Below are 27,858 nucleotides of genomic sequence, written 5' to 3'. Positions count from 1 at the left end.
GTCGCATGTCTATAAATATGTTGTTGTAGGAATATAATTTGATAACGAATTCGTCCCGTATTTCTTACAATGTTAGTAAGTGTATAATTGGCAAAGACATGTATGTGACAAATTTCATGTCAAAAGAGCAGTAATGAAGAACAATAAAACAAAAATAAAACTTTCTTGTCCATTTTGCAACATTTTGTTTTTCTCACTATAATTTTCGTGTTTATAATTCTATTCCTGTGAAATTTGCCACAAATATATATTCCCGATTATACAAATAGTATCAGTATTAAAGGTGTACTGCAAAATCATTATCTAATTATATTCTTACAAGAAGACAGTTATAGATATGCGACAATCATTTTGGACATGTATGTACACCCGCCAGTCAAGATCACTGCCCTTTCGACCACTGGGCCATCCTGTCTAACCTCAGTCGTTGTTTTATCGCCAATTCAGTGACGAAATAAGTACGTAATTTTATTTCCCGGGTAATCCGAACAGTATGAAATAGGAACGACTGGATATATTACTGAGCTCTACACTTGCTAAAACCAATACAAAAATATTGAATTTGTCTCATAACATACACACTTAGGATATCTATAGGCATTTCATTATTTCATTAGACTTTTATGTATTGCTACCCTCCTAATATGAGAAAATGAAATCTTTCAGTTTTTAATCTCGCAATCATGTAGGGGAAAACGAAATAATGGCACGCTGTGTATAATTGCAAGCACCCCTGTTTACAAAGAAGCAGAAAAAGGCGAAGGCCTGCACGGTGCTCAACCCTATTAACAACGTGCCCAACGAACCTCACTTGAGTGGGAAGGTGCTGCAGAGAACGTACTGCGGAGTATGATCGCATATTGAAAATCTTTGTTTTTCTTCAAAAATTTCGCCAGTTTTCTTTAATGGTTAATGTCAAACTTCCTTCTGGGGTACGGTATTTTTGTAGTCAATATGTATGAATAGTCAATTTAGAATAAATATACTGTTAGTATTTTGCTATAATATTTACTCATTCCAGTCAAGAACAAAAAAATCAAGATAGCCTGATTTGGGGTAATAGCACGCATGAATCCAAGATTGCGTATGATTAAAAATGCCTCATCAGGCTTTGCAAAGTGTGGTACGTTCCCCATGAATCCAGAAGTTTTATAGATGCTAATTTTGCGGCAATTGATTAGTGCTGTAGTCAGACCGAGGAGAATATGGAAGCAGGCCTTTCTCATGATGCAAAGGACTCGACAAACAAAACTTTAGTGGCGTTTCTGAACTGTAAGTCGCTGGACCATCAAGGGAAGTCACCAATTCCGAAAACTTCTCCGCAATAGTCCCGTTAACAGTAATTTATCCCATTCCTAGGCGAAAACCATCGTCAGTGAAGCAGAAGGAAAAGCACCGAACCTCAGAAATTCTAACAGCAATGCGTCGTAAGGCACTTCTGCAATAAAAAGAGCGAAAAAAGCAAATACGTTTAGGGAATATCATCATATGGAAGTTTAAAAAAGAATTTAACTAAGAACTCAACTGTTGTATGCTACTACCCTCAACTGCAGGGTAACTGCACGCAGTGTAAGGTTTCAAATTTCAGTCTGCTATCTTATAACGGAGAGTAATTACGCAATAGCCCGAGTTATTTCATAGTAAATATACGTAGGTATGTACAGCATTATTTATTAGATTCCATGATGCTCGCTGATTGCTGTTCTGAGCAATTAAAGAAAAAACGCATGTCATTACACCCTTAGTGTAGCTAAAAGGAGACGGTGATGATGAGGATAATGAAATTGAGATTGGAATGAAGAAACTGGAAGAAAACGGAAGAATTCCGAGAAAATATATGCACTCCATATTTGTCCTTTACAAAGTTCGTTTGACGTAAGCTGGGATAGATCCAAGGACCTCACGCACTACAGATGAACTTTCTACCGCTAAGCCAGCACGATGCCTGTTAGTATCAGATTCTCATTTGTTGGGGAAATCTGCCAAGAACATGGAATTTCATTTTCTTGCCATTTCTACTGAACCATGGTGTTCTGTCACACATCATTATTGACTTACAGTATATGTCTTTATGAATACTGCGTAAATACGTGTATATGTATATTACGTTTATTTGTGTCATAACCAATATTGTACACTTTCTTTCATATATCTAAAATTTTAGATACTGACTTGTACAATAATGTATTTTTGTATTAACAAAGTAAAGCGAAGATATATTTGAGTACAATAGCGGGGCAGAGGGAGCGGATTTCAACTAAAACACAGATTTAATATTTAAATTCAAAAATAACTGCAAACATTGATTATGAAATGTCCTGTAAATATTTCTCAAAAACATTTCAATATTTGGCTATATCAATGAAAGGAATATCTTCCGAATTCCCTCGACAAAAAAGTGCAATCTTATTGATCCACGTTATAGGTGTCCCCGCAGTTCACGTTTGTCTTTGCCTGCCGTAGAAAATGCATAATCATATCTTTATACTATACTGCTGATAATGGATATGTGCCTAGCTATGTAGTTAGGGATTAAGATTTCTGAAAACTGATAAATAGCAATACCAATTACAGCAGAGCTTAAGTAAAAGAAGAAAATAGGAAGAGAGTATTAAAACAGGTTTATTGGGTTCCTTACCCAGGCCAACAACCTTTCGTGATGAGAATGAACTGAAAGATGTAAGCCTCCCGTTGGTCTTTTGGCTATCGTATGTATTTTTAGTGCATGTGGTCCCGGGTTAGATGCCCGATGGGAAAGTACAAAAATATAATTTTATCATTATACTGGTGATGCTTATCTCTGGTATGTGGGGTCCCTGGTTCGATCTCCAGCCAAGTAAGCTTTTGGTGGACATCGTGTCGGTGAGCTTTCTCGGCACAATAATTCCATCCTCTTTCATTTGTGATAATCATCTAACTCCCTTAGCCTAAAGGGCTTAATCGTAGGATGTTAAGCTAAAATATTTCATTTTGGTAAGACTAAAGTAGCTGATTAATATTACCGTGGCTAATAAGTAAAGAAGGGATCCTAATTTTCTGACTCCACTCCCAAAGCGTTTCTCCAAATACTGAAAAAAAAGGAAAAAGAGAAAGATATTTATTTTAAATCTTTAAGCATTTAGGAGATGTTATTTTACACAGTGTGTTACTATACTTATATACTTAAGTTTAGAAAGAAATGAAGAAGGGTAAATTAAAAGCCAAAAGTAATTATATATTCAGTAAGAAATACATGCAGTATGCAAAACGCTATCAGTAAATCAGAGTGAAGATGAAGCTTTCATCTAAATACAGTATAGTCTTGATAATCCGGCAATCAAAACTTTTTTCATTTTTTCTTTCTTCTCCACATTGTCGTTATCACCAAAACAGTGTTGTGACTGACTGCATGCCAATAATTTTAAGATTTTAAAGAAGTTAATGAAACTGAATGCTGCGAATTGGTGAACTCAGTGATGGCATGAAACATGTAAAGCTAGAAATTAACTAACATGGCATGAAACAATGCTACTAACAAGGAACGAACATGAACCTGTCACAAGGGCATCCGAATCGATCCTAGTCCATTCGATAAACCATGTGTACCAAGTTTTATATTGATAAACGGAATAGATATGAGAGAAAAACTTGTATATCAATACACGTTTTTCCCGTCATACCTATTGTGTCTATCAACTCAAAAGTTCGTAGTCATTTCCAATTCCCTATAATATTTTTCGAGATACATTTTGATTGTGTGCTTTTACCCGGGGCCACTCCAGAGGGATGCAAATTTGATAGAAGGAATTCTCGGAGGTAATTTTCTCGACATTCTCCCTCTATTCCCTGTTCAACTATGTTATGGGCCCAGATACATAGCACCTATGGAAATCTTGTTTCATGCTGAAGAGAATGAACTATAAACCATGACTTTCCAATGAAGAGTGTTGATGCAATAGCTATTTCACTACGAGTTTACGATTTTCTTTATATTAATAGGATTATGGGGCACCAGGGACTTAGTCTGTTGTTCATGGAGTCTAATTTTATCTGCATGAACATATCTTTGTTATGTTTATCGAATTGACTAGGTTTGATTCAGATGTCCGGATGACAGGTTAATGTTCGTTCCTTGTAGGTATAATATACTGTAGAATGTAATGCAAATACAGACATTTTAAAGCTCTCTCAGCAATCTGACACTATTGTTAATTCGGCTGTATTTGATACATGTAGTGAACTTGATGTTTTTCCGTATAAACTACTAAATTCATTACGTTCTTTTCCATAATATTTTTACATTTTATTTTCTGTTTTATTTTGTTCCTTATTTTATATAATTAGATCTCTATTTACTTAATACTAGCAAGCAAGTAAATTATTTTATAGTAACTTACTTCACTTTTTTCGTAATTGGCTTATTCTATTACTATTTTATATGTGTCGGTCAAAATACCTACTAAATAACAACCGCTCACATATGTCGGAGGTTAAGAATTTGAAAACGACTGCGGGGCATTCATTTCCCCTGTTCATTATTTTATGCTTAAATATCATTGGGAGATGATCCCAATCTCCCGGTAATGTTGACGCCGTGGCGGTTGTCAATCGGGTGGCCGTTTTCTGCTATAGTTCTATATGTGAAACAATGTCATGTGCAAAACGTGTTACAAAAATCTTACCTCATATGAAGAATTCAATTGCAACGTGTAAAAAACTGGTAAAAATATAACAGCATTGGTTAAGCACACTAAAACCATTGAGAAGATAATGATGGAGTATTGCGTCCCATAAATGTACATTTCAGATGGAACTCCCAGTAATGTAATCCCAGAAATGTAACTGCAAACAAATGAATGCATTAATAAATATTTCAGAATACCTAAGTAATTGCTTCATGTAGAGTATTACAAAATAATTAAGACAATGTTTCTATGGTTGTTTGAAAAAAAATAAGAGGATTCCAGTTATTTTAATAATTAACAAATAGCATAAAATGCATATCATATTAAAGGTAGGACATATCATGCTCAATGACAAAGTTCGAGTAATGAACGTGTATAGATATTTTGTAATACTTACTAAAGATTAAGTTCTTTAAATCTAATCAAACTTATTACTTGCATAGAAAGTTGTTTGCTGTATATCCGACTATTTTCGATTAGGTGCTGCCATCTGGCGTATTACGCTGGAACTATGGGTTTGATGGCGGAAACAGTGTTGTCTCTGATCTTCTAGCTGCATGAGTGTTGTCAAGGGCGCCAAAATTCAACCGGTATCGGGAGATTTACGTAATGGTCCTTTCCAAGCTAAGTTTTCGTACGTACGCATTGCGAAACTGTGTCGAGAGAATAGGGTTAACACTCGGGGTGACGACTGCAAAAGCTATTGTGTCCCATGATATACAATAGACTCCCCTTGACAAACATTCAACAACAAAAACCACCAGGAGAAGGGCTGCATGAAAAGTGACACCCGTAGTGCTAAGGGAGATCCGTCGATTGGGTGCCAAGAAAATCCTCTGACTCAACGTGATATCGGCCATAGATTCTAGATTTTACTTCACACTGCTATGAACAAAACATTTCGCAATTGTCTCAGGTTGAAGTGTGTGCAAAAGGTCCGTGTGCACCAACTGCTACCGCGCCACATTACCGAACGTAAGATGAACTGCAGGAAACTGTATGGAAAGTACTTGGCGGATTCTAAATGGAAAAAGTTGTCACAATGGATTAACCATATATCCATCTCACTGCTGGTGGTCACATTTGAGCGATTACATAGCATAACACTGACGGTAAAGGGCACAGCAACTTTCTTCGTCAATGCAGGGAAAGATTCCCTTGTGGCTTTATAGTTTCTAAGGAATTAGGATATGAGGGTCCGTTGATGATACACAAGGTGGAAAAACTGTGAAGGTGAATGCAAGATACTTCCAAGAATCCGTTCTAACACCTATCTATCGGGGAGACAATCCACAATTGTATGGAATGGACGCGAACTAGATTATAATCCATATAGATAAGACTTTGAGTTATACCTCAAGAACATTACTACGTTTTTATCAGGAATTGGCAGAGGAATTAGGAATTTGTGTAATTTCAGTTTGAAGACATTTCTGTGAAAACTCCAGGTGCCAGTCCAATGGATATTTTGCGTTCGGTCTGTTGGAACAACATCGGCGCCCGCGCATCCGGTCTATGGAACGCTTGCAGGGACAAGTTGGGACAGAATCCCCGTGCTTGTCGTTGCAATGGAAACTGCGATGCCGTGTGATAGTCTACAATGCTGGGAATTCAATAGAACATGATCGGTACTGGCGGTGCAGTATCTTCTAAGGTGAGTACCCGTCAAAAATGGTCGGATATAAAGCGAACTACCTTCTGTAGTTCTTGTTGCAGTTTGAACGTACACTGTAACAAATGTAACAGTTGTACATTGCTGTTGTGTATGTATCTTGGTCACATAATACTGTACACAAGACGTAATGGAATATTGCTGATTTAGCTACGAAATTCACACTTTTTGCTCCATTATAATACCTCATCCTATTCCAATAACATTCAGTTTTCCTCAGATAATATTGTACGATATGTATTTAATATTGCTTTTCACTATAAACGGTTGAAAATATAAAAGCAAGTCGTATACAGGAAGACAGAGATATCATCTTATCAAATGTGACTCTTTCCTCTAAATATATGATTGTAACACACAGTTTCCTACATTCAAACAGTTTAACTGAGGCCCATCTGCTACGTGTGGAAAGAAATTCAAATTAGGAGACAGTTTGAAAATAGATTTGACAACTAAATAATCATTTATAACTTCGTAAGGTGTACAATAATAAAAATACTAAAAAGATGCATTTCATAGCCAATTCGTATATTCTTTTGTGGAATTTATGTGACTGAGAGATACATGAAATAAGTATTATGATTTATTGTGCTATCTGCGAGTGTCATGAAACATTAGATCTAATTGCGTTAGAGTATTATATTTAAATATTAGTTTTCGGAACACAAGGGAGCCACGGTAACTCAATGGCGGAAAGTTCCCTTCAGGGGCGATGGGCCCCTGCTTAGATGCAAGACTGTGTGAGTTAGTGGTAGACAACATCGTGTTCGTGGAGTTTCTCGTTGTTCTTCCGTTTCCTCCAACATTCTCGAACCTTGAATTCAAATTATAATCATTAATTTTCGTTAATCATGTGTACTCGTTACCTAAAGGGTGTTACTATTGAAAGTTAAACTAGAAATGTTAATTCATTGAATCTTGAAACAGAAGGGAAGCAAATAGCTCTTGAAAATACAGAAAATATAAGTATTTTCTACAGTGCTAACACGTAAAAGCATGGACACATGTTTTGGGTATACATTTTGACTGGTCTAAGGTTGTACTGTTACCTTGATGGGATTCAAGACGTCGAGTATGCAAATTATCATCTAATGTATCAGTTGGTTTATTATATTGATGTAATACTATAATTTGTGGTGGGTATACTCCAGAACGTTTTCAAAATTTGGCATATTTAAATTTAAGGAGGGTATAAGCTTGACTATAAAATTATTAAGAGTTATATACTCCCTATATACCTCATTACATTATACGTGTATTGCATTTTGTCATATGTTCTTAGTATTTCCACAGCTGTAAGTTACATTTAACATTAACCGTACTAAACTAATTATTTCCGCCTTCATCAGCTGTGTAACAAAATATCACCGACAAATACACTAAATTTTCTGTTTTATTTAAGGCAAATTTCCACTATTTTGAATGTTAGGAAATAATTTAAAGAGAATAAAGAATATTAACCAGTTGAGAATGCTCGAACAGCATTGCCAGCACAAAGTTAAAAGGAATTCTTTTTCGAAATTTATTTCAAATTGTATATTAAATTTCTTTGTTTGAATTCAGTAGATAATACACTTACGTATTTGGAACCTGCGTATTAGATCTATTGAATTACCTATATTGAGAGGTCACTTTTTATCACCGTATAGCTATACACTGAAAAGACAGATATAACCAGTGATCTCGGGTTACTATTGGTACCAAACTCTTCACCATCCTCTTGGTATTGATCAACATCAATGTCATCTCTCTTTGACTTACCGTTCCCAAGATATTTCTCCTTAAATCTCCCAAAATCGACTGGTTGCTATTTGGTAAAAAAATATTATTCTTCATCCTATTAGGTATTAATCAACACAAATATCACATCTCTATGACTTACCGCTCCCGAGATATTTCTCCTTGAAACTGACAAAGTCGACCGGTTACTATTTGCTACCAAGCTATTCACTATCCTCTTAGGTATTGATCAACATCAATATTATCTCTCTATGACTTACCGTTCCCGAGATATGGCTCATTAAATCTTCGGAAATCTACCGGTTACTATTTGGCACCAAACTTTTCACCATTCTCTTAGGTATTGATCAACACAAATTTCATCTGTCTATGGCATACCGTTCCTTAGCTATGGCTCCTTAAAACTGCAAACTTGACCGGTTACTATTTGATACTAAACTATTCACCATCCTCTTGGGTATTCATCAACACCAAAATCATCTCTGTGTGACTTACCGTTCCCGAGATATGACTCGTTAAATCTACGGAAATCTACCGGTTACTATTTTGTGCCAAACTGTTCACCGTCCTCTTAGGTATTGATCATCTCTCCACCAATATCATCTCTCTATGACTTATCGTTACCGAGATGTTTCTCCTTAAATCTTCCGAATTCCGAACCTCTTTGGCCAATATCTGGGGAACCGTAAGAGTGACGCGAAAAATTCCATTACTTCTTTGAGATAGTTTTTAATACTCTATCGAATGAAGGGCTAAAAATTGAAAAATTTGCAAATATCAGTCAGACACACACACACTCACACACAGACAAAGAAAGATGGAGAGAAAGATAGATAGATAGATAGATAGATAGATAGATAGATAGATAGATAGATAGATAGATAGATAGATAGATAGATAGAGAGAGAGAGAGAGAGAGAGAGGATTCAGTAACAAACTTTCTAAATTCGTGAAAAATGCAGAAAGTAAGCCAGATAACATCTACGAAACATTGATAAATAAATGAATAATAGTCCTTAAAACTTTCCATGTAGATAAGTAATTTAAGTGTTTAGTATGTGACGTCATAATTGTTGAGCACTCTCAATTAGACAGTCTACGAAAGGTCTTGTAAACAATTGTTCATTTATGTGATCGCATTTTGTAAATACAACTTCGCTTACTTTGTATATTTTTGTTATTGGTTATACTATTTACGATATTTGCTAAAAATTTAAATAGAATTGGAGGGGAAGTTAGTGAGACGCCTTACTCTCTGTGTTGCGATACCGTAGGTGATTTGCCTGGATCAGATGCAAGGCAGCAATGTACAATTTATAATATACAGTAAAGATACATATTTTCAGTGTATGAGAATCTAAAGCAACGATATTAAATGAAAATACAGAAATATGCTTTCCGCTGTTTCACACTAAGAGTGCACCATTGATCTTTACCATGAACATATGGCTATCTATTTTGTTCCTTATTATTTAGTTCAGTAATTGTTTTATTCTATATTTTTACATTTAAATAATGCAAGTTAATATTGTGAATATTTTTTGTTTCGTTTATATCACAATATGACTGTTACACTAACTTTGTTTTGGACACAAACATCTACCTAGGGATATCTTCAAGGCAAGAGCTGAGTCTGTCTCTCCTCCAAAACGTGTTGTGAAAATGATGTCTCGTTTTGGAAAGGGCATTTGTTTCTATTCGAAGATATCTCTTTCCATTCATGTGTACTAAGGTGTCCTGCGAAACAGGAGTTGAGATTGTCTTTTCTATAAAAAATTTCGTAAAAGTGAAATTTCGTATCAAAAAGTATATAAACTGTAGTGCAAAAGGGGTTGTCTCATCTGGTATTTCATCAAAAATATTATTTCTCGTCACGTGTTGTTACCAACCCTAGGTGTTGCACGAACAATTTGAAATATTAAGGGGTGTGCAGTGTTAAACAGTTTGTTTGATTAGATTTCTTCTTGCAACCATTTTACCTTTACTTGATTGAGATTTAACTGTTGCTTAAGAGTCATACCTGGCAATGAGAGACATGGAGATAGGGAAGATTCCCATGCTCCTTCCTCCCATAAGATATTCACTAGTCGTATTCTGTTTACTGAAGAACCCATAGTACACACCAATTACCGCTGAGACAGCTAACATGGCCACAAACACTGTGTAATCCACCCAACCGAAATATCGGGCTTCCAACCCAGGCTCCAATCCATTGTCTGTGGCATTCATTCAGCTGGAAAGATTAAACTCATTATTATATAGTCTGCCATTAACTAATAGAAAGGAGTTGTAACCATCAAACGTTACTAAACGCTATAGCTTAACATACGAAATATTTTGAAATTAGACGGCAACATCTAAGCATTTTAACTTTCACGCCAGTACTCTGAGTACCTACTCACTAATTTTCGATTGTCAGGAGCCCTATCACATGTTCGCTAAATGTAGTATTTTAAAATATTCTGCATCGCTCTGGCGTCTATGAAGCTTTGAAAAGAAGCTTCCAACGGTCTTACTTGCAGTGTATTATTTAAAAACCCGATAGTGCTGATATGAAGGGTTGAAATTTATGTAAACGTTTAATAAATTAAACCTTTCACTAAGTTTTTAGACAGATTTCCAACGAACTAAACTTTTAACGTAGTAGATACGAAACTCTAATAAATTAAACATTTTAATGAAGTCTTGCATCCTATTTAAAACTTCAAAATATTAAACATTTCTATAAGTCATTATACGTTTGAAGTGCAAAATAGTCAATAAACTTACTATTACATTTCAATTGCATTAGTTAAATGTTTTATTCTCTTCTTCAAAATTTCAGTATGTAGTACATTTTAGAAGTATTTAAATGTTTAAACTCATATCAAATTAATTAATATTTTAGGTAATATTTTAAATATTCAATAAAACTTCAATAAAGTAAACGCTATAATGAAAATTTTCAATCCTTGTCTAAAACTCCAACAAACTAAATGTGTAACAAAATATTCTAACTCCAAAAATAATTAACGTTTCACTAAGATCATAGATGTTCCAACAGAACCTACGTATAATTTCAATAAACTAAACGTTCAATCATTAAAATGAAGTTATTTTACTAACTAGGAGACTTACGGAAGTGTCACTCACCGATTTGAATGAAACTTTGGTACACTTGTAGAACATCGAAAACTAATCGACATGTATTTTTTTGTGTCGGCAATGGTGAAGATTTAAGGGTGAAAACTACCCTTTTAACGTTAGGGTTGGTCTCGAAGTATACCTAGGTAGACAGAAAACAATCACTTAATATGGAGGAAACCATACTGCCAGGGGGTTTTAGGACAGTTGATTCAGAATCTGACGTCAAAATTACAAAATTAAAAATGGTGGATTCAATATAGTAATTGCAATTACAAAATGTCTTCAGGTTTGAAATTTTCTGCAGTTAGCCAAGAACAATTATAGTTGTCAGAGACCACTGCGAGGAGATTGCAGACTAATTAGAAACCCCTTTCTGTTCTTATTTTAATGGGACACTTGATTAAAGTAAGTCTCTGCACTTCTCACTACAGCGTTTACAGGGATACAAACAGATACAAGTGTGGCTCAGTCAATAAATCTATGACTCATAGCTACGCTATACAGCGTTTATTTTCTGAAAATGGTGTTCTTATCACCGTTGTTAGTTTTTTTTTTTTTTTTTTTGCTGGAAAAGAATTGAACATTTGACCCTAGTCCAAAACAACCTCTTTTAGTCTGAAAATGTCCTTGTGAAAGCATCAAATTCGGGAAAATTAACATGAGGTCTTGTGAGATCATGGTTTCAAGAATTTTTCTCCCAGCGTCTAATGTAAAGTCCATTTTGTTATTAGATTCGTGGAATGGTCATAATTAATCAACTTTTCAACCTATTTTTACGAGCAAAAGAGTACCTCAAAATAGAAGCCATTCGGCACTAACAACTGGTAGGACTCAGCCTCTTGATGTGCTCGTCTTTAGGCAGTGGAAAAACTACTTGAGACATTTTACCGATATTGTCCTCTACAACATAATTTTACATCTCCGTAATAATGTAATTTAGATCCAATTCACTGATTGATAATCAGTTTTCTTCTTCCAGATTTGCAAATCCTATTAGATATGCGTAATACAAAAACAGTTATTCAGAATATGATTGAGCTGCACTTTTCGATTTGTCACAGTTATTATTTCGATTTGTCACACAAGGTTAGCTTGCTGTAAACAATGTTTAACCATCACATACCTTTTTTAACGAAAGTTCATTACTGTGAAGCATTTTCTCAGTAAACGCATAATTATAATATTGAGGAGGATATTGAAGTACTGACATAGTAAGAGGAAAGAGACTCACTATATATAAGTACCCAGAATAGGGAGAGGTGCAGAGACTCACTTTAATCAAGGATTCTGTTAAAATACAGGGGTTTCAAATAGTTCTGCAACCTTCTCGTAGTAGCCCCTGCCAACTATAATTGTTCTTGTCTAACTGCAGAGAATTTCAAACCAGAAAACATTTTGTAATTGTAATTACTATATTGCATCCACCATTTTTAATTATGTAATTTTGACGTCAGATTCTCAATCAGCTGTCCTAAAAAACCCCCTGGCAGTATGATTCCTCTATATTAAGGAATTGTTTTCTGCAACTGACTAGTGACCAACCCTAACGTTCAAAGGATGGTTTCTACCCTTAAATATTCACCATTGCCGGAACAAAAAATTCGTATCGATTATTTTTCGATGTTCTACAAGTGTGCAAAGTTTCATTCAGATCGGTGAGTGGCACTTCCGTAAGTCTCCTTGTAAGATACAAATGTTGGAAATGTTTACGTAAGCAAATGTTTACTGAAATGAGCGTTTCGGAAATGATAGTATGGAAAAGATGGAATTAAATGTTAAATATCGTCGTGTGAAATTCAACACCGCGCTAACTGCAATTTTGGTGAATTTGAGTGTTTGATACCATTAGAATCAGTATAGGACGACGCACAATCTGGTTAATCATTATACCTATATTACGACATGTGGCTCTGTTTTTCCTTTGAAGTAATAGCGCGTATAATGAGGTTGCAATTAGTTTTTAAACAGTTTTCTGTCTCTCCTGTAAAATGTCTGAAATGTGACTTACGTGGTATTGAATCTCAGAAGACGATATGTAGAACTAGTGGCTATATAATACATTATATTACTAGTTATGTTGAAGAAATCAACGAATAGGTGAAGCTTATTCCTTTGCAAAATATGGGTGAATAAACGTCTTACCAATTTTGTTGAAAAATGCATTTTATGTAATTAGTTAATCAAAAAATCTGAGAGAGAAGAGTCGTCATTTGTCCAGATCGTTCATGACTTAAAGTTTCGTTTACTTTTTGCAAAGTTATTAGTAAGGAATATGTACAATTTCAATGAACCTACGACATGGATATACCCACTTCTTATGTAAGAAGTTCACTGACTTGCAAATAGTTCCTACTTTGATAAATAATATTAGAGATCTACCTGAGTGACTCGAGACTAGTTCAATTCAAATCTAAATTGATCCTGTAAGAAATGCTTCCCGGGATGCATACAGTTCATCCAGTGTAAAATCCATAGCGAAACGTTTCAATTTTACATATATTCTACTAATTCTTTACATTGATTTACATTGATTTAAAATTGAAGGGTTGGATTCAAGAACCAGGTAAGTCAACTTTTAGAATTGTTTCCGGAGCTGCCTGTTTCATGTCTAATTTCACGATGAACACTGTATGTAGGTAGCTGCTTTGCATTTGCATTATAACATTGAATATAATCTTCGGATCCACATGATTCTTGCACACAATGTAGAGTGACTTTTCCCACTTTAACATGTGAAAATATCAAATTCACTAAAATATGGGCCTATGTGGTTCTTGCATCCAACCCTTATTTGTCATTTCTTATTTATTTCTTATTTAAAAATGGCGGAGTTAAAGCATAACCTTTCTTCCACTCAACCATTTACATTTTTCTTTTACAATCCAATCGGATCTCCTAATAGTCATTTTTTACAACAAGAATAAAAAGGATATATACACTTAGGCACGTTAAAGAGTTACAGACATACAGAAAATACAAAGAAATCAAAATATGAAAAGTGAAAATGAAACTTATTACATATTAAATAAACAGTAAAATAAACAAACGACAATGCTGAAGACATGTTAAACTATACAAGGAGAAAGAAACAAAGAAATCAATTTTGATTATATATAGCATATAAAATACATTCCTTTGATTGACTATGTATAGATAAAATGATGCACATACTTAAGTGATTGTGTATAATATATACGTACATTCACATGTATCACAAAGGAATAGAAAAGAAAAGAGGAATTAGGAACTAAATGATATTGGTTAGGTTAGTTGGGAATATGAAATTAATAAACATACTCCGATTAGAATATACATTTCTTAATATCCAATTTTCGTAAGGCAGCAATATGCCTTGTAAATAGGGTTACTCGTACCAACCGCCCAATCATTTACTGGACAGTTCGTTTGACCTCCTTGTCCGGTGTCCGGTACGACCTCAAAACCGGACTAGTATTTTTTTTACTCTTACTAGTCCTATTCTCTGTTCTATTCAGATTTTGGAGTGACGAAAGGAATCGTTTGTCGATGAACATGGTTAAAGTAGAGTTTTTAATTCGTTTTGATATGAGCCTGTCGTGAGAGGGATTTGCTGAAGAGTTGAAGGCAGGAAATATACTGAACTTATCAAGACTACTAAAGGTCAACAACAGTACATTCTCAAGAGCACAGCTAACATTCCTACATCCCCAGCTACATTTTCCAATTAAATAATGCATCTCGATCCAGTAAAGTAAGTAGGCATTATGAGACATTACCAGCCTCAACGAAGCTATAATTAATTTTCAAGTATATTTTGTGCAGGTAATAATTATATTGCCAATTATATTAACTTTTCTGTTTTAAGTACGATGTATTATTAATAGTACACTGCAAAAATTACTGTGCTGACTAAACCAAAACTGGAATATGCTGTTTAATAAATGCCCCCAAATTAACTACAGTTATTAAATTTGAACTCCGAATCGCAAACTTTTATGTGAAGTAACCACTTTCAGGTTGTTGAAATATTTGACAAGCGATAATGACACAATCTTATGAGTATTTGTACTCCAGGAGAGTGTCCGCTATTTCAATTTTCAAAAGTTGCAAATTCTACTTACAAAGCTGCACTGAAAATTTATAAATTTCCGTTTTGTGTTAAAGTTGAACGTCTCTTCTTATGAGGGAGGCTATACGAGACATGAACATATAGTCAACCATCATACCACGTTCAATGCTCTCTCATCAGAAGTTGAATTCTGAGGGACATCGTCAGTTCAATAAGAGTCTCTCCATGTTAATGGTCTCTGACACCACAGTTGGCTAGTCCCGTTCTCGGTAGAATAAAAAGGGACACCAGGAAGTATGATCAACTTGAAATTGTCGAAGCAAGGTAGGAGCGCAAGCGCTAAAATCGTCGATGCTGGAGTTAATCGTCTTGAAGTACACTACACGTGAAGTTGTAACTACAAGTGTCCTGCCAACACTGCCTTACGACCAACCTGTTTTCATTTGCAATTTGGTCCGTGCCTTTCCCGTGACATTGACCAGGTGGATATAACTTAGCTAAAGTTTGAGATCCAAATAGAATACGGAACCAAAGTACTCGTGAAGGGAGTTATACTGAACAGTGGCGTATTTTGAGGGAGGCTATTGGGCTCAAGACCCCTCCCCCGAAATAAATTTGTTATATGCAAAACTACATTAAAATTTGTCGGCATCCAGAAAGAAATATATAAGTGCTTATTCACGTGTTGTGTATAGCCCCCCTCCCCCCGAAACAAAATCCTAAATACGCCACTGATCCTGAATTGTTGAAGTTTAAGCCTGATCTTCAGTTTCCAATAACATCAGGTATTTTCAACGTTCCATAGGTAAGTTACAGAAAAATAGTAGTGTTTCTGACATGATAGTTCTCTGTTAAAACACAGCGTCAGGGGTTCACTTACGCAGGGTTCCACCAGGTCCCAATCCCCAAAAACTTTGTGATTTGACATACATTTGTACACTTTTCTAATAGAAGTATTGTTTAGCAGGGAAATGATTGATGTAGTATATTTTATTTTATTTATGCTTTTTCTATTCTTATAAAAACAAATATATTCATATAATTTAGTTGGTAGTGCCTAACAATCACCTATCGACTTATCGTGTGTAGAATAATATCGGTTCAATACTACATTAACACCCCAAGCATTGGACTTCTCCCAACAAAATCTGGGTGCTCATCTCTGTGGAATAGTGAATAAATGTTTCATTTAAGAAAACTTTTATTTATTTATTTATCAGTTACGCGCTGTATCCTTGACCAAAATCTTATCACACAATATTACAACAGGTAGAATACAATCTTTTGTAATTTTACCGGGATTCAGTAATAGGTTGCAAGGTTACTGACCAACATATATATCCACACCGGTATTTAGGTAAGTGCTATTTCGTGCTCAAGCACAGGGCGACAGAAATTAGGGAGGGACAACATTTTGGATTTTTTCAAGATTCACAATAAAGTAATATTTAAAACTAGCAACCAGCAGAGTCTTGCGTAAGCGCCAGAAAATGTTAATGTTTTAAATTCGCTCTAATTGCAGTAGCTTATCTGATTATTTTTAAAAAGTCATCCTAATATCTGTTATTTTCGATTACTTTTAAAATGCCTACATGTTATTCTTATGGGGTCTTCGCACTCCCATATCTTTACCCAGCTCAATGGATGAGTCATTAAGCCTTGTAATCAAGGGATCACGGTTTCGATACCTGGTGAAGATAAAGTGGTTTGGATCCCAACTTAAGCTGTAGGTCCTGTCCTTAGTACATCATCGTCATCCCATGGAAGGCAATGGCAAAGTACCATGCAATCACCATACCAAGGGACCTTTGGATCAAACACCTATCTTCGGGCAGAATACCGCATCATAATCATCATTGAGAGAATTAGACCATTTAAAATTACGTGGGTAACTTTTGTAACTTGTACTACCCAAACAGCTACTCAAAAAGAAATGGTATATTTGCAAAATCACGGTTTTGAGACATAAGTTTGTGCGTGGGAGGGGACGGCAAATTATTTAGAGCACAGAGGCCCACAATATTTAAATACGGGCCTGTATACATTTTTCTTGGCTGCTCTGCTACTAATTAAGTAACAAATACAGCACGTTTTATCATTAAAAGCTAAATACTATAATTACAAGATGCTATAATTACAATCAACGTACTGTGCCAACTGAGAAAGAAGAATCTTACTTAATAAATATTGTTGCAAAAATATGTACTTGGAAGACCATGTTCAACTGAAAACTTATATTCTAAAGCTCTTGCTGATAAAAAGGAACCATAAATAATAAGAAAAACATAAAGTACACAAGAATTCTTGAACACAAATTATGCTAAGTAATATTTGCAAGATAATCCAATATACAATATCCATGTAGATAATTCGAGGCAATTAAATATGTCTACTATGACGCAAGTATCTTATAAGATAGTAATGTTAGTACGCACGCCGATTACTCCACACAACAACTCTTGAATGAAAGCAAAATTTTGAATTCTGTTTTTTTTTTAATAGATAGCTACAGCAAAGAATTAGTTTGTTAGTGCAGTCATTCCACTAACATTTTCGTCAGTAATGTTCACTGTACGCTTATCCGATTTTCTACAATTGAAACAAATATCATTGACGAGCAGTAGAGGTTAAATTTCGCACCATTAGGGGACAGTAAACATATCCAAGGGTTAACTCTTACCCCACGGAATTCAAACGCGAGACTTCTTAAATGTTTTACATAATCTATAGACGTCACTTCGAACTAGATGCTCTGTGACGTTATCCTGTGCTGCTACAACTCTCTGCCAATCAGATATCAAGAGAAAGGGTATAACCATAAGCCCAATGGTCGCTTGCAAACAAGAATATCGATAGCTTGGTTGGTGGATTTGCAGACAGACTACAATGAATCCGTAACTACCAGTAGTCTCGTAACACTTGCTTCTTTCATTCCTCCACTTTCATCTTTTCCTTCTTTGTTCAACGTTCTTCTCTATGTCCCTTCTCCGACCGTAAACGCGTCCTTCTACGTCATATATCGGCAATTCGTAACTACTACACAAACTTCTTTGAAACAAAGCCTAACAGTAGTTTTCATTGAACACTAATAATTCAATTTTCATTAATCGTAAATAATGAGGAACTTGAGTCTCTTCGCAATTCACTACATGTTGATTTGTAGTTCTTCCAGAACTGGCGGACTATTCCGGACCAGACCGAAATTTTTCTGCTTCTTCCGGTACTTGAATCCAGCATCAAGCACGCAAAATATTAAACAACAGAAACCACATTAACCATAAGTATTGTGAAACTAAAAGAGTGAAATTAGAACAATGACTAAGAATACAAGTAGGTTTATAGAGCACATGCCGAATTTGTCCCTGAGGTGAGGCTTCGACTGGAGGCTTCATAATTCAGTAAATGAATGCTAAATGTGAGTCAGGTTCGTTTACAATTTATAATAGCGTCTCTGAAAACGTTTCCAGCTAGTTTCAAATATACAGGGTGTTTCTAAACAGCGTCGACGTGACATCAAGATACGAAAAAAGTCTAGACCAATCTGAGTGGAGAAATCTTTCATATCGGAGGTATAAGCTGCCGAAAATATCAAAAAATGAATTTTAAAGATCCATAGCTTCAATACTATTGGACCTACCGTAATCGGGTCAAGACTTTACTTAGGAACTAATATGTTGCTATCCAAAAATAAATGTTTCAGAATCCTGCAGTACTCACGCAACAATTTTTATAGAGAGAGTTTCGTTACGGGTACATAATTTGAAGTACTCACCAACTACTTCTATAAAAAAATGTAACGGAAGTAACACAGCATTCTGAAACACGGAAGGTTGGATACGGTAGATACTAAGTGAAGTCTTGACCCGACTACGCTAGATCCCATCCATATTATTGGAGCTATGGACCTTTAAAGTTCTTTTTTGTCATTTTTTGTGCAGGCTATAACTCCGAAATGATGGAATTCTGCACCCAGTTTCTTCTATACTTTTAGTCTTATCTTGATGTCAGGAATCACCTCCCAAACGTTGTCCGTGTTGTTTTGAAGTGCCCTGTATACCACCTTATTCGTTATGCTTTTGAAAATTTGTTTGTATTTCTTTTCTGACATCCCATAATTGATCTGTTACTCTTTCACGCCTCACCGGATAGTAGATAATTTTCTAGGTGTTCATGCACAAGTAGGAATTAACACAGTTCATACATCTATTTCTTTAAACTATTGTTATATCTGACTCAACATAAACATTATACATGCGATTACTGCAGTGCAAAAAATACAGAAACTACTTTTAGACACAGTAGGACACAGTACACATTATTGGCATCTTTGAACAACTTCAGGTTACACTTATTCGCACATTTTAGACACAGTAGGACACAGTACACATTATTGACATCTTTGAACACCTCCAGGTTACACTTATTCGCAGATTTAGAACACATTTAGATACTGTGTTCTCTAAGTATGTTCCAGATGTATTTGCAAAATGTGCAAAATGATTGTCATCATTTGTTTTAAATATGTCATATTAGATACTGTTTCCGAAGAATGAACGCTTTTGGACACGAGAAACGCACTTTAAAAATGTACTCGTTATATGTTTTACATTAACATCTGTACTAAAAGTGTTAAAATGCTGTTTTATTTTTACAGTGTATAGGAAGCTAACATTCAAAAGTTGAGCAAATACATTGAATCCGTTATATGGGATTACTACAGTCAACAACTCAATGGTTTTCATAATTGCCCACGAGAGGAAAAATTTAGCGCCTTATGGGCAAGAAAAGAGGAAAAAAAAATCCGTCTTGGGGCCTCTCGAAAACAAGAAGAGAGCCAAAACAAAAATTACCTATTTAAATTCGAAACAAGAAGAAAAATTTGACAACTCTTGTGGGCAACAGTAGTTTGATCTCAAACAGTCTGTTAGTGTCACGTGATTCATGTAGTAACTACAAATTGATAAAGTGATTATACGAACATGAATAGCATTTATCAATGTTTAAATATACGTCAATCATTATATAAGTTTAAATGTTGGACCACAATCTTTTAGACCTCTTGTAACGTGGAACAATTCCGATATCTTCTAGATAAAATTAACAAAATAAACTAGGTTATAAATATTGTACACAAATCTACTAAACGAATCAAGCTTTCCGAGAATCGAGATGAGACAAGAAACCATTATTTGTGAATTGAGACGAGTCAAGACTTCTCTACATTTACTAGCTGAACCTACACTGTCTGCAGAGCGCATCATTCACATATCAGCATGAATCTCTTTGTCATCCCTCACAACATTTTTACATGGCCCTTAACAGACACAAGTGAAGGACGTCTTGATGAACGTCAGTATGGGGTATCATAAAAGGGAGATTTTTTTCGATTATTCTTTTCAATATCTCACACTATTTGTAAGATTTAAACCTGCTTCCGGTTAGAGTTTCTAATACATGTGTGATTCGTGTTTTCTTTCTTCTTGCATGTTGTATGTAGTAAGCAAATATATTAAACACGCAATTAATTATAATGTCAGTGATATATGGTGTTCATTGGGTAAAACACTCCAAGCAATAAAGACTCATCTTAGACTGGATAAATGGCTATCCTTCTTTTTCATTATCATATGTTCAAGAAACGAACGCCTGAGTGATATACTACTTCCGTACACAATTATATGGTGTTGGAATGTATAACTTGTAAGGTATGATGCTTTACTTTTTTTAAAAAATTTCAACACTTCCAGTATAGCGTTAAAAATGTAATAAAGAAATCACAGTCATTTTTTAAATATTGAATTACAGCTGAACAATCTACACAATATTTGAAATCAATCAGTGTAAACGGTATCTTTCTAGAACCTATAGTTCTCGAGAACTGACTGTCGAAAGAATTGGCCACAAACATATAAACGTCCACAAACATATGACCTTTTCTTGGCCACAAACATATAAACCTACCACTTTAATATATAGATGAGAATGAGAGGACAAAATCTTTTTTCTTGTCTCGTGGACAAGTAATTGTTTCTTATTGGAAATATTTGCCTATCCTAAGTCTTTCATACATCTTCCCAACGCGCTTTTTTAAGATGACAGAAATTAAGGAAAAATTTAGTTATTTTTAAAAACACCACACACAGAGAGAAAAACAATATGTAAGAATTCCCCGTTATAAATTCACAAACACTTGAAAACTTAAAAATTAATTTCATGCAAAAATTAGTAAAAGTAATAAAATAAACATACTTTCCTTTTACTTGAAGAATCTTCTAATGAAAGAAGGGTTAAGCTATGCGTGACCTTTACCCTAAGGATGACTTGCCCATTCTACTAGGCATTTGTGTCTACATACGAAAGATTTCTTTATTTTCTTTTAAGACAGCTTTGCTTCAGCTATTTCTTCCGTCGGAGATATCAGCAAATGTTCTGTAAATAAGACAAAGTTCAAATTATATATTTCTTAGCTTCCTAAAACGTACCTCCGAACAATTCTAACTTGATTGCAAGTTCTGTATTCGCCCTGAAATGATGAAAGTACTGAAGGTGATGGCTAAACAAAGGAATGATGTTCACTCGTACTAATATGGGAGTAACTATTAATTAAAATTATTAAACGTGTACCGGAACATTTATCTAGAAAATGATTATTTTAAAGTAATTACTAATGCCGTGTGATGTTGAAACAAGTGATTGTCCTTTTTCTTTCGCAATAATTTCAATGACTAACTATACCATTACGTATCTAATCTCAAACAAAACACACATTATATTTTGCAAAATTCGCTATTTTTACAGAATTGTCACTCAAATATTGCGTTCACTCCCTCGTTATTGACCTTTTTCAACAACATTACTAAGACAACTGAAAAATTTCAGGAAAAAAAATATTTCTACATCTAAAAGTAAATCCTCTTATCCGACCATTCTCCTGTTGCTCGCAAAATTTAGCAAAAATCATCTCCCTATGACTTACGGTTCCCGATATATTGCTCCTTAAAATCCCAAAATTAGAACTTTCTTGGCCAATATCTGGGGAATGGAATCCAGCTGGCCACTGTTTACTATTTGGCACTAAAATATTTACCATCCTCTTAAGTATTGATCAACATCAATATGATCTCTCTATGACTTACGGTTCTCGAGATATGACTCCTTAAATCTCTCGAAATTGGAACCATTTTTGGCCAATATCTCGGGAACGATAAATCATAGAGAGATTATATTGGTGTTAATCAATACTTAAGAGGACGGTAAACATTTTGATACCAATATTAACTGGTGGTCACTGGCCAAACCAGTGACCAGTTCGACAGTGGACATCGGTTACTATTTGGTTCCAAAATATATACCATCCTCTTAGGAATTGATCGATACCAATATGATTTCTCTGTAATTTATGGTCCCCAAAATATGGCTCCTTAAATCCCCGGAAATTAACCAAAATCCCATCACTTTCTCAGTTTTTAATGCTCTCTCGAATGGAGGATTCAAAATTGAAAAAAATCACGTATAACATAGACGGACAGACAGGCACACACACACAAAATTCAGTAACGAACTTTTTAAGTTTGTTGAAAATATGGACATGTTCCACCAAAACTGAATTACGATGGAATATGCACCACACCTTGTATTTTATTTTACAAAAAAAAAAAAAAAAAAAAAAAAAAGTTCTTTGAAACGTTAATTGTCTTAGGCTGTGTAATTTTGAATTTGACAAGTATTAACACGCCATAACAGGCAGTGTCGAGTCATGTAGCTGAACGAAGGAGCGTGTGGTGGTTAAACGTGCGAAGCCCAATAGTTCGAGTGTTATGTATAAGCCTCTCATTTGATTGTTGGTTCTCTCTATTCATTGTATTAACTTAAAATAGAATGCTCAATGATTTATTTGCCATGTATTTCGCGTTCTTACTTTTATATCCTGTGCAATTCTTTTAAAAATGCGCGGAATTTGCAAGAAGTTGGTATTTACACAAATATACAAGCGCAGAATAAATAACGATAACTTATCATTTTAAACAATCAATTTTATTTGGATAGATTTCGTGAAATGTGGGATAAATTCACTTTGTTACACCTGGCTGCCCTAAGCCACATCAAGGAGAGCACATGCGATACCTCATGAGAATTGAGTATCGGACCCATGGGTGTGGTACTGTATTCTAACTCTTTTGAAGGTGAAATAGTATGGTTGGGGAATAATCTATACTATGAGGGTTGATCTTTCATGATGGTGTATGCACTTGCCAACAGCGCCGGTTCGAAGTCGTTGTCGTGGTCCTGGGTTCACCTTAATAGTAGGTCATGCTTTTGATAATCTCGCTTTTCCATAAAGACGTGGAACGCAACGAACTTTAATAAAAGTAGTCAAACTTCCAATGTTCTGCGCACTAGCGATATCTGTAACTGCCTGACAGGCAAGCGACTGCGGGAAGCAAGATCCATTAGTGGGACTGTTTGTGGACAACAACGTGACCACTGAGACGTTTGCCTCTCACAAATAGGATTATTATTGCTATTATTATTAGTGTTACTAGTTTTATCCATACTTCTCTTCTGTGCTGGCAATAGTAACTATTGAGTTAATTTTGAGCTTAACGTCCCTTTCAGCAGCGAGGCTATATGATACCGGACCTACTGATTAACGTGGAATCCGAACCCCATGAGCTCTCGCCGGGAATCGAACCCGGGTTTCACATGCCAAAGGCGCGTATGCTAACCGCTTAGTCACGAAGGTGCTCTGGCAATAGTAATATACAAGCTATTAAAGTCGCATTACCATTTTCCTTCATTTTGGAGTTTTTGGAGTTTGGGATTAAAAGTGACTAATATTATTCTTTTTCATTATTTTAAGATTTTCCGTTTAATTCTACTTCTTTCGAATGTATGTTTCCATGTCGAAATCGTAGATTTTTTTTTACCAAATTTATCTTGGAAAGTGATTACTATTTAATTTATAGACATACATTACCAATTAGTGCTGAGTTTAATGTCTCTCCTGTCTCTCCTGATGAATTTCAACCGCAAGAAATATTCTTATTTCCTTTTAATTATTCGCCAAATTTCATCAAAATACCACTTTACGAAAGCTATTTTATAGTAAAACTAACAATTCAAATACATGTTCAGTCAAATGAAAAAAAAATCTGTCTCTGATTCAACACTTATACTAAGTAAATAAATTAGTATATATAAAACTGCACTACCTAATAAAAGTTAATGTAACTTACCATTAAGAAAATGTTACATCTCATGTGTTGCATCGGATTTTGTTGGTTCTTAAGTTGAGATACTGGACATGAGAGGCCAGCGGAGGAAGCTCTATTATGCAATGTGGAAGTCAGGGGATCCATAACAGCCACGCTTGAGTCGAGGGTTATTAATCGTCTCCTTCCTCTCATGAGACCAACTATTTCCATCTACGCTCCATTAATTAAAAGATCTTATGATCGGTGCGATGACCTCGAACTGCTATTCTTATCAAACTGTACGCATAAGAAAATTGATTTTTTTTAAACTCCAAAGATAAAATTACCTACGTATACTGTTTATGGATCGAAAGATCTAATATATTTCAATCTAAAATTTTCTTGTAGGCCTTATATCTGGAGACCAAACCTAAACTATAACTGAACTCAGTATGATATCCTTATTCCGTTAAAAAAAAAAAAAAAACTATTTAGGGGCCGTTCGAAAATTTTGTGGTCCCTGTGGACCAAATTGCAATCTTTGATGCACTTTTTGGTTCATTTCTAAAATTCTTGTTGCAAGATGTGTATTTTATAAAAATATGTGACTTCCGAGATGAAAGAGCAAAACCGATCTCTTTGCCAAAGATATTTTATTTCCCACCAAAATTAGGTGAGTATTAATAAGTTACGCTTCATCTTTGTGAATTGACATGTAGGTGCCAAGGGATTTTAGATATCATTGCATAAGAATAGACCCTAACCATCTTACATATAAGGGGGATGGTGACTCAGTAGCAGAGCGCTTCCCTCTGGTGCGTGGGGACCTTGGTTCGACCCAAGCTAAGTAAGTTTGTGGTGAACAACATTGTTTCCGTGGGTTTTCTCGGATTACTCTCGTTTCCTCCCACTTTCTCATTCCGCCAGTTCTTCCATCATTACTTACTTGCTGTAATCATTGTCCCTTAGCCTAAAGGGCATAATTGTGGGACGTTAAACTGAATTATTTAGGTTTTTCTTAGGAATGGCTAATGACGTTGACACAAAATGTCGTTGTATCATATTAATGTGTAAGCAACAGAAATCGATATCTGAAACTTGAGGTGAATGTTATCCAAGAATAAAAGTAATAGCATTTTATGTTTTTTAGTACAAATTCTAAATCTTTACGAGTAATTAGCTACTCAAATAATTATAAAACCCTTTTTTGCACGTAATTCGAGGGAAACAAGTGTTCGAAACCCAGGTTCAGCAATCATCTCATTTTTACACTCTATCAACGTAAGACACTTTTTTCTATGTAATAATAGCCAGTTACCGGAGGGAGAGTAGTCATATTTTGAAATGAAATGAAATCTTTAAGTTTTACGTCCTATATTATGAAGACTAGGATAAAGAAGACAGTGATGATGAGAAATGAATGAAATGGTGGAGTGAAGGAAGTGGGAGGAAAGAGGGAGAACGCTGAGAAATCCCACGCAAATGGTGTTTGTCCAGCACAAAGCTTACTTGGCGAGAGCTGTGGTCGGACCAAGGACCCCATGTACTAGAGATGAATTTTTTACCACTAAGCTACCGCGATCCAAGTCAAGTTTTGAATCGTTTACTTCACCTATTAATACTAACCGAAAAACAATTTCCTCTTACAGTGTGCTAGGGAGTATAGTGGCAGGAAAAAGAGGAAGGGATGACAGGATCAAGTTGATGGACGGCATTAAAACTGAACATCCAAGAAGACAAAGAGTTTAGCTGAAGTTCATGATCCATGAAAGCTTCTAAGTTTCAGTAAGTGAACTACCAATAACGGCAGAATGCCTATGATGATGATGATGATAATAATAATAATGAGAATTCAAGGCGTTAAACCAATCCTCACCAAGTGCTTCCTCGTGGCAATATAGTTAGCATATGCTAATACAGGATATCAATGTTCGATCCCTACGCGATCTCATATAACTCGTGTCCCAAGTTAAGCTAAAGATCCACGTCTCATATACCCTCGGTGTTGAAAGGGATGTTAAAATTCAAACCAACAACAATCCTGGACAAATTTTGTATGGCGTTAGTAACCAGTAGAAATATTGATATGTAGTCACGAAAGGAGAAAAGATTAGAAAATACTTCTTAAAATAGATTTTACTGGAAACACATAGAAAAAGTACCAAAGCACTAAAATCCAATAAAAACAATGGGATTGAAATTTCGAAAGAAAAATGGAGAAACTGCGGGATTATTTTTTCTAGTTTTTTTTTGATAAGCGAACAAAGGAGCAGCTGAAATCTGCCAGCGTTAATAATAATAATAATAATAATAATAATAATAATTTTATTATTATTATTATTATTATTATTTATTTATTTATAATATGTTTCAGATACTCTACTAGGACATTTTACACTGAAACATTTTAACAATTGTGAACTTAACAATAGAATAACTATTTGAGCTCAAGGTGGTACAGTACAATGGCAACATTACAAAGATAGTATATTTATAAATGATTTGAAGGTATACTCATTTGAAATAAACGACTACAGTTTCTGGTAACTGATTATACGTACTAACAATTCGGTTTAGAAGGGACCTTTGGACAATATTAACTCTCGCAGCTCGAGTGCAAAAGAGGTCACTAGACCGTGCTGTTCTAGAGGGTACGCGAAAATTAATCTGACTTAATAACTGTTCACATGATATATGGGTATTTGCAATTTTATGCAAAAATATTAGATCAGAAATTCTGTTTCTCACTAGGAGAGGTTTGATATAAAGAAATGTTAGAACGCCAATTTTTAGAAGTGATCGGAGGTGAGGTACTCGGTAGGATACAATGGTAAGAAAGGAATTAATAAGAGAATTTAATTATTTTCCAGATGAGTAGGGCAGGCCATAGACCAAATAGAAGAACAGTAATTAATAGTGTGAGCAACACATGACTTATAGAACAAGCTTAAGAAATTGGGATTTTGTTTATGTCAGTGAAGAAATAAAGGAGTCCCAGTTTTCTCATAGCAGTACAAGATATTGTGCTTATATGATCCGCAAAAGTAAGCTTACTCTCAATGATAACACCGAGATCTGTGAAAGACGTGACAGAATTTATGTTCTGATTACCAATTTTGTAGATGTGGTTTATAGATTCCTTTTTTAGCCTGTAGTGTTTGCAATCATCAGCAAATAGAAGACTATTGGTAGAACTGTTTGTAAACAAACAAGGAAGATTGTGCATGTATAATCGAAATAGAAGTGGACCCAGAAAACTGCCTTGAGGAACTCCACAAGTTACGGGAATAAAGTCGGAAAAGTAACCTGAAACTGAAACTCGTTGTGTCCTATTACTGAGATATGTTTCTAGAAGACTAAGTAATTTACCATGTATATTGAATCTAAGACTGAGTTTGTATAGACGAAGATGGT

The 27,858-nt window shown here is 35.0% G+C and overlaps 1 protein-coding gene across 1 annotated transcript in view; it reads right to left on the bottom strand.

Annotated features, from left to right (window-relative positions):
- The window catches only part of LOC145669019 (sodium-coupled monocarboxylate transporter 1-like), a 64,476-nt gene extending 42,825 nt beyond the window's left edge, over positions 1–21,651 (bottom strand). Inside the window, exons 1-4 of the mRNA XM_081737359.1 lie at positions 21,500–21,651; positions 10,097–10,309; positions 4,662–4,821; positions 3,003–3,068 (exon numbers count right to left, since the gene is read on the bottom strand). Of these exons, the coding sequence (XP_081593485.1) occupies positions 3,003–3,068; positions 4,662–4,821; positions 10,097–10,305 (435 nt within the window). The 5' untranslated portion in view covers positions 10,306–10,309; positions 21,500–21,651. The remainder of the gene's footprint in view (positions 1–3,002; positions 3,069–4,661; positions 4,822–10,096; positions 10,310–21,499) is intronic.
- Positions 21,652–27,858: the final 6,207 nt, after the last annotated feature.

The sequence above is a fragment of the Thermobia domestica genome, chromosome 13 (genome assembly GCF_964235325.1).
Source record: "Thermobia domestica chromosome 13, izTheDome1.hap1.1, whole genome shotgun sequence".
In the NCBI taxonomy this organism is placed as follows: domain Eukaryota; kingdom Metazoa; phylum Arthropoda; class Insecta; order Zygentoma; family Lepismatidae; genus Thermobia; species Thermobia domestica.
The sequence above is the reverse complement of the archived record's forward strand: the minus strand, read 5'-3'. Positions and strand labels throughout refer to the sequence as shown.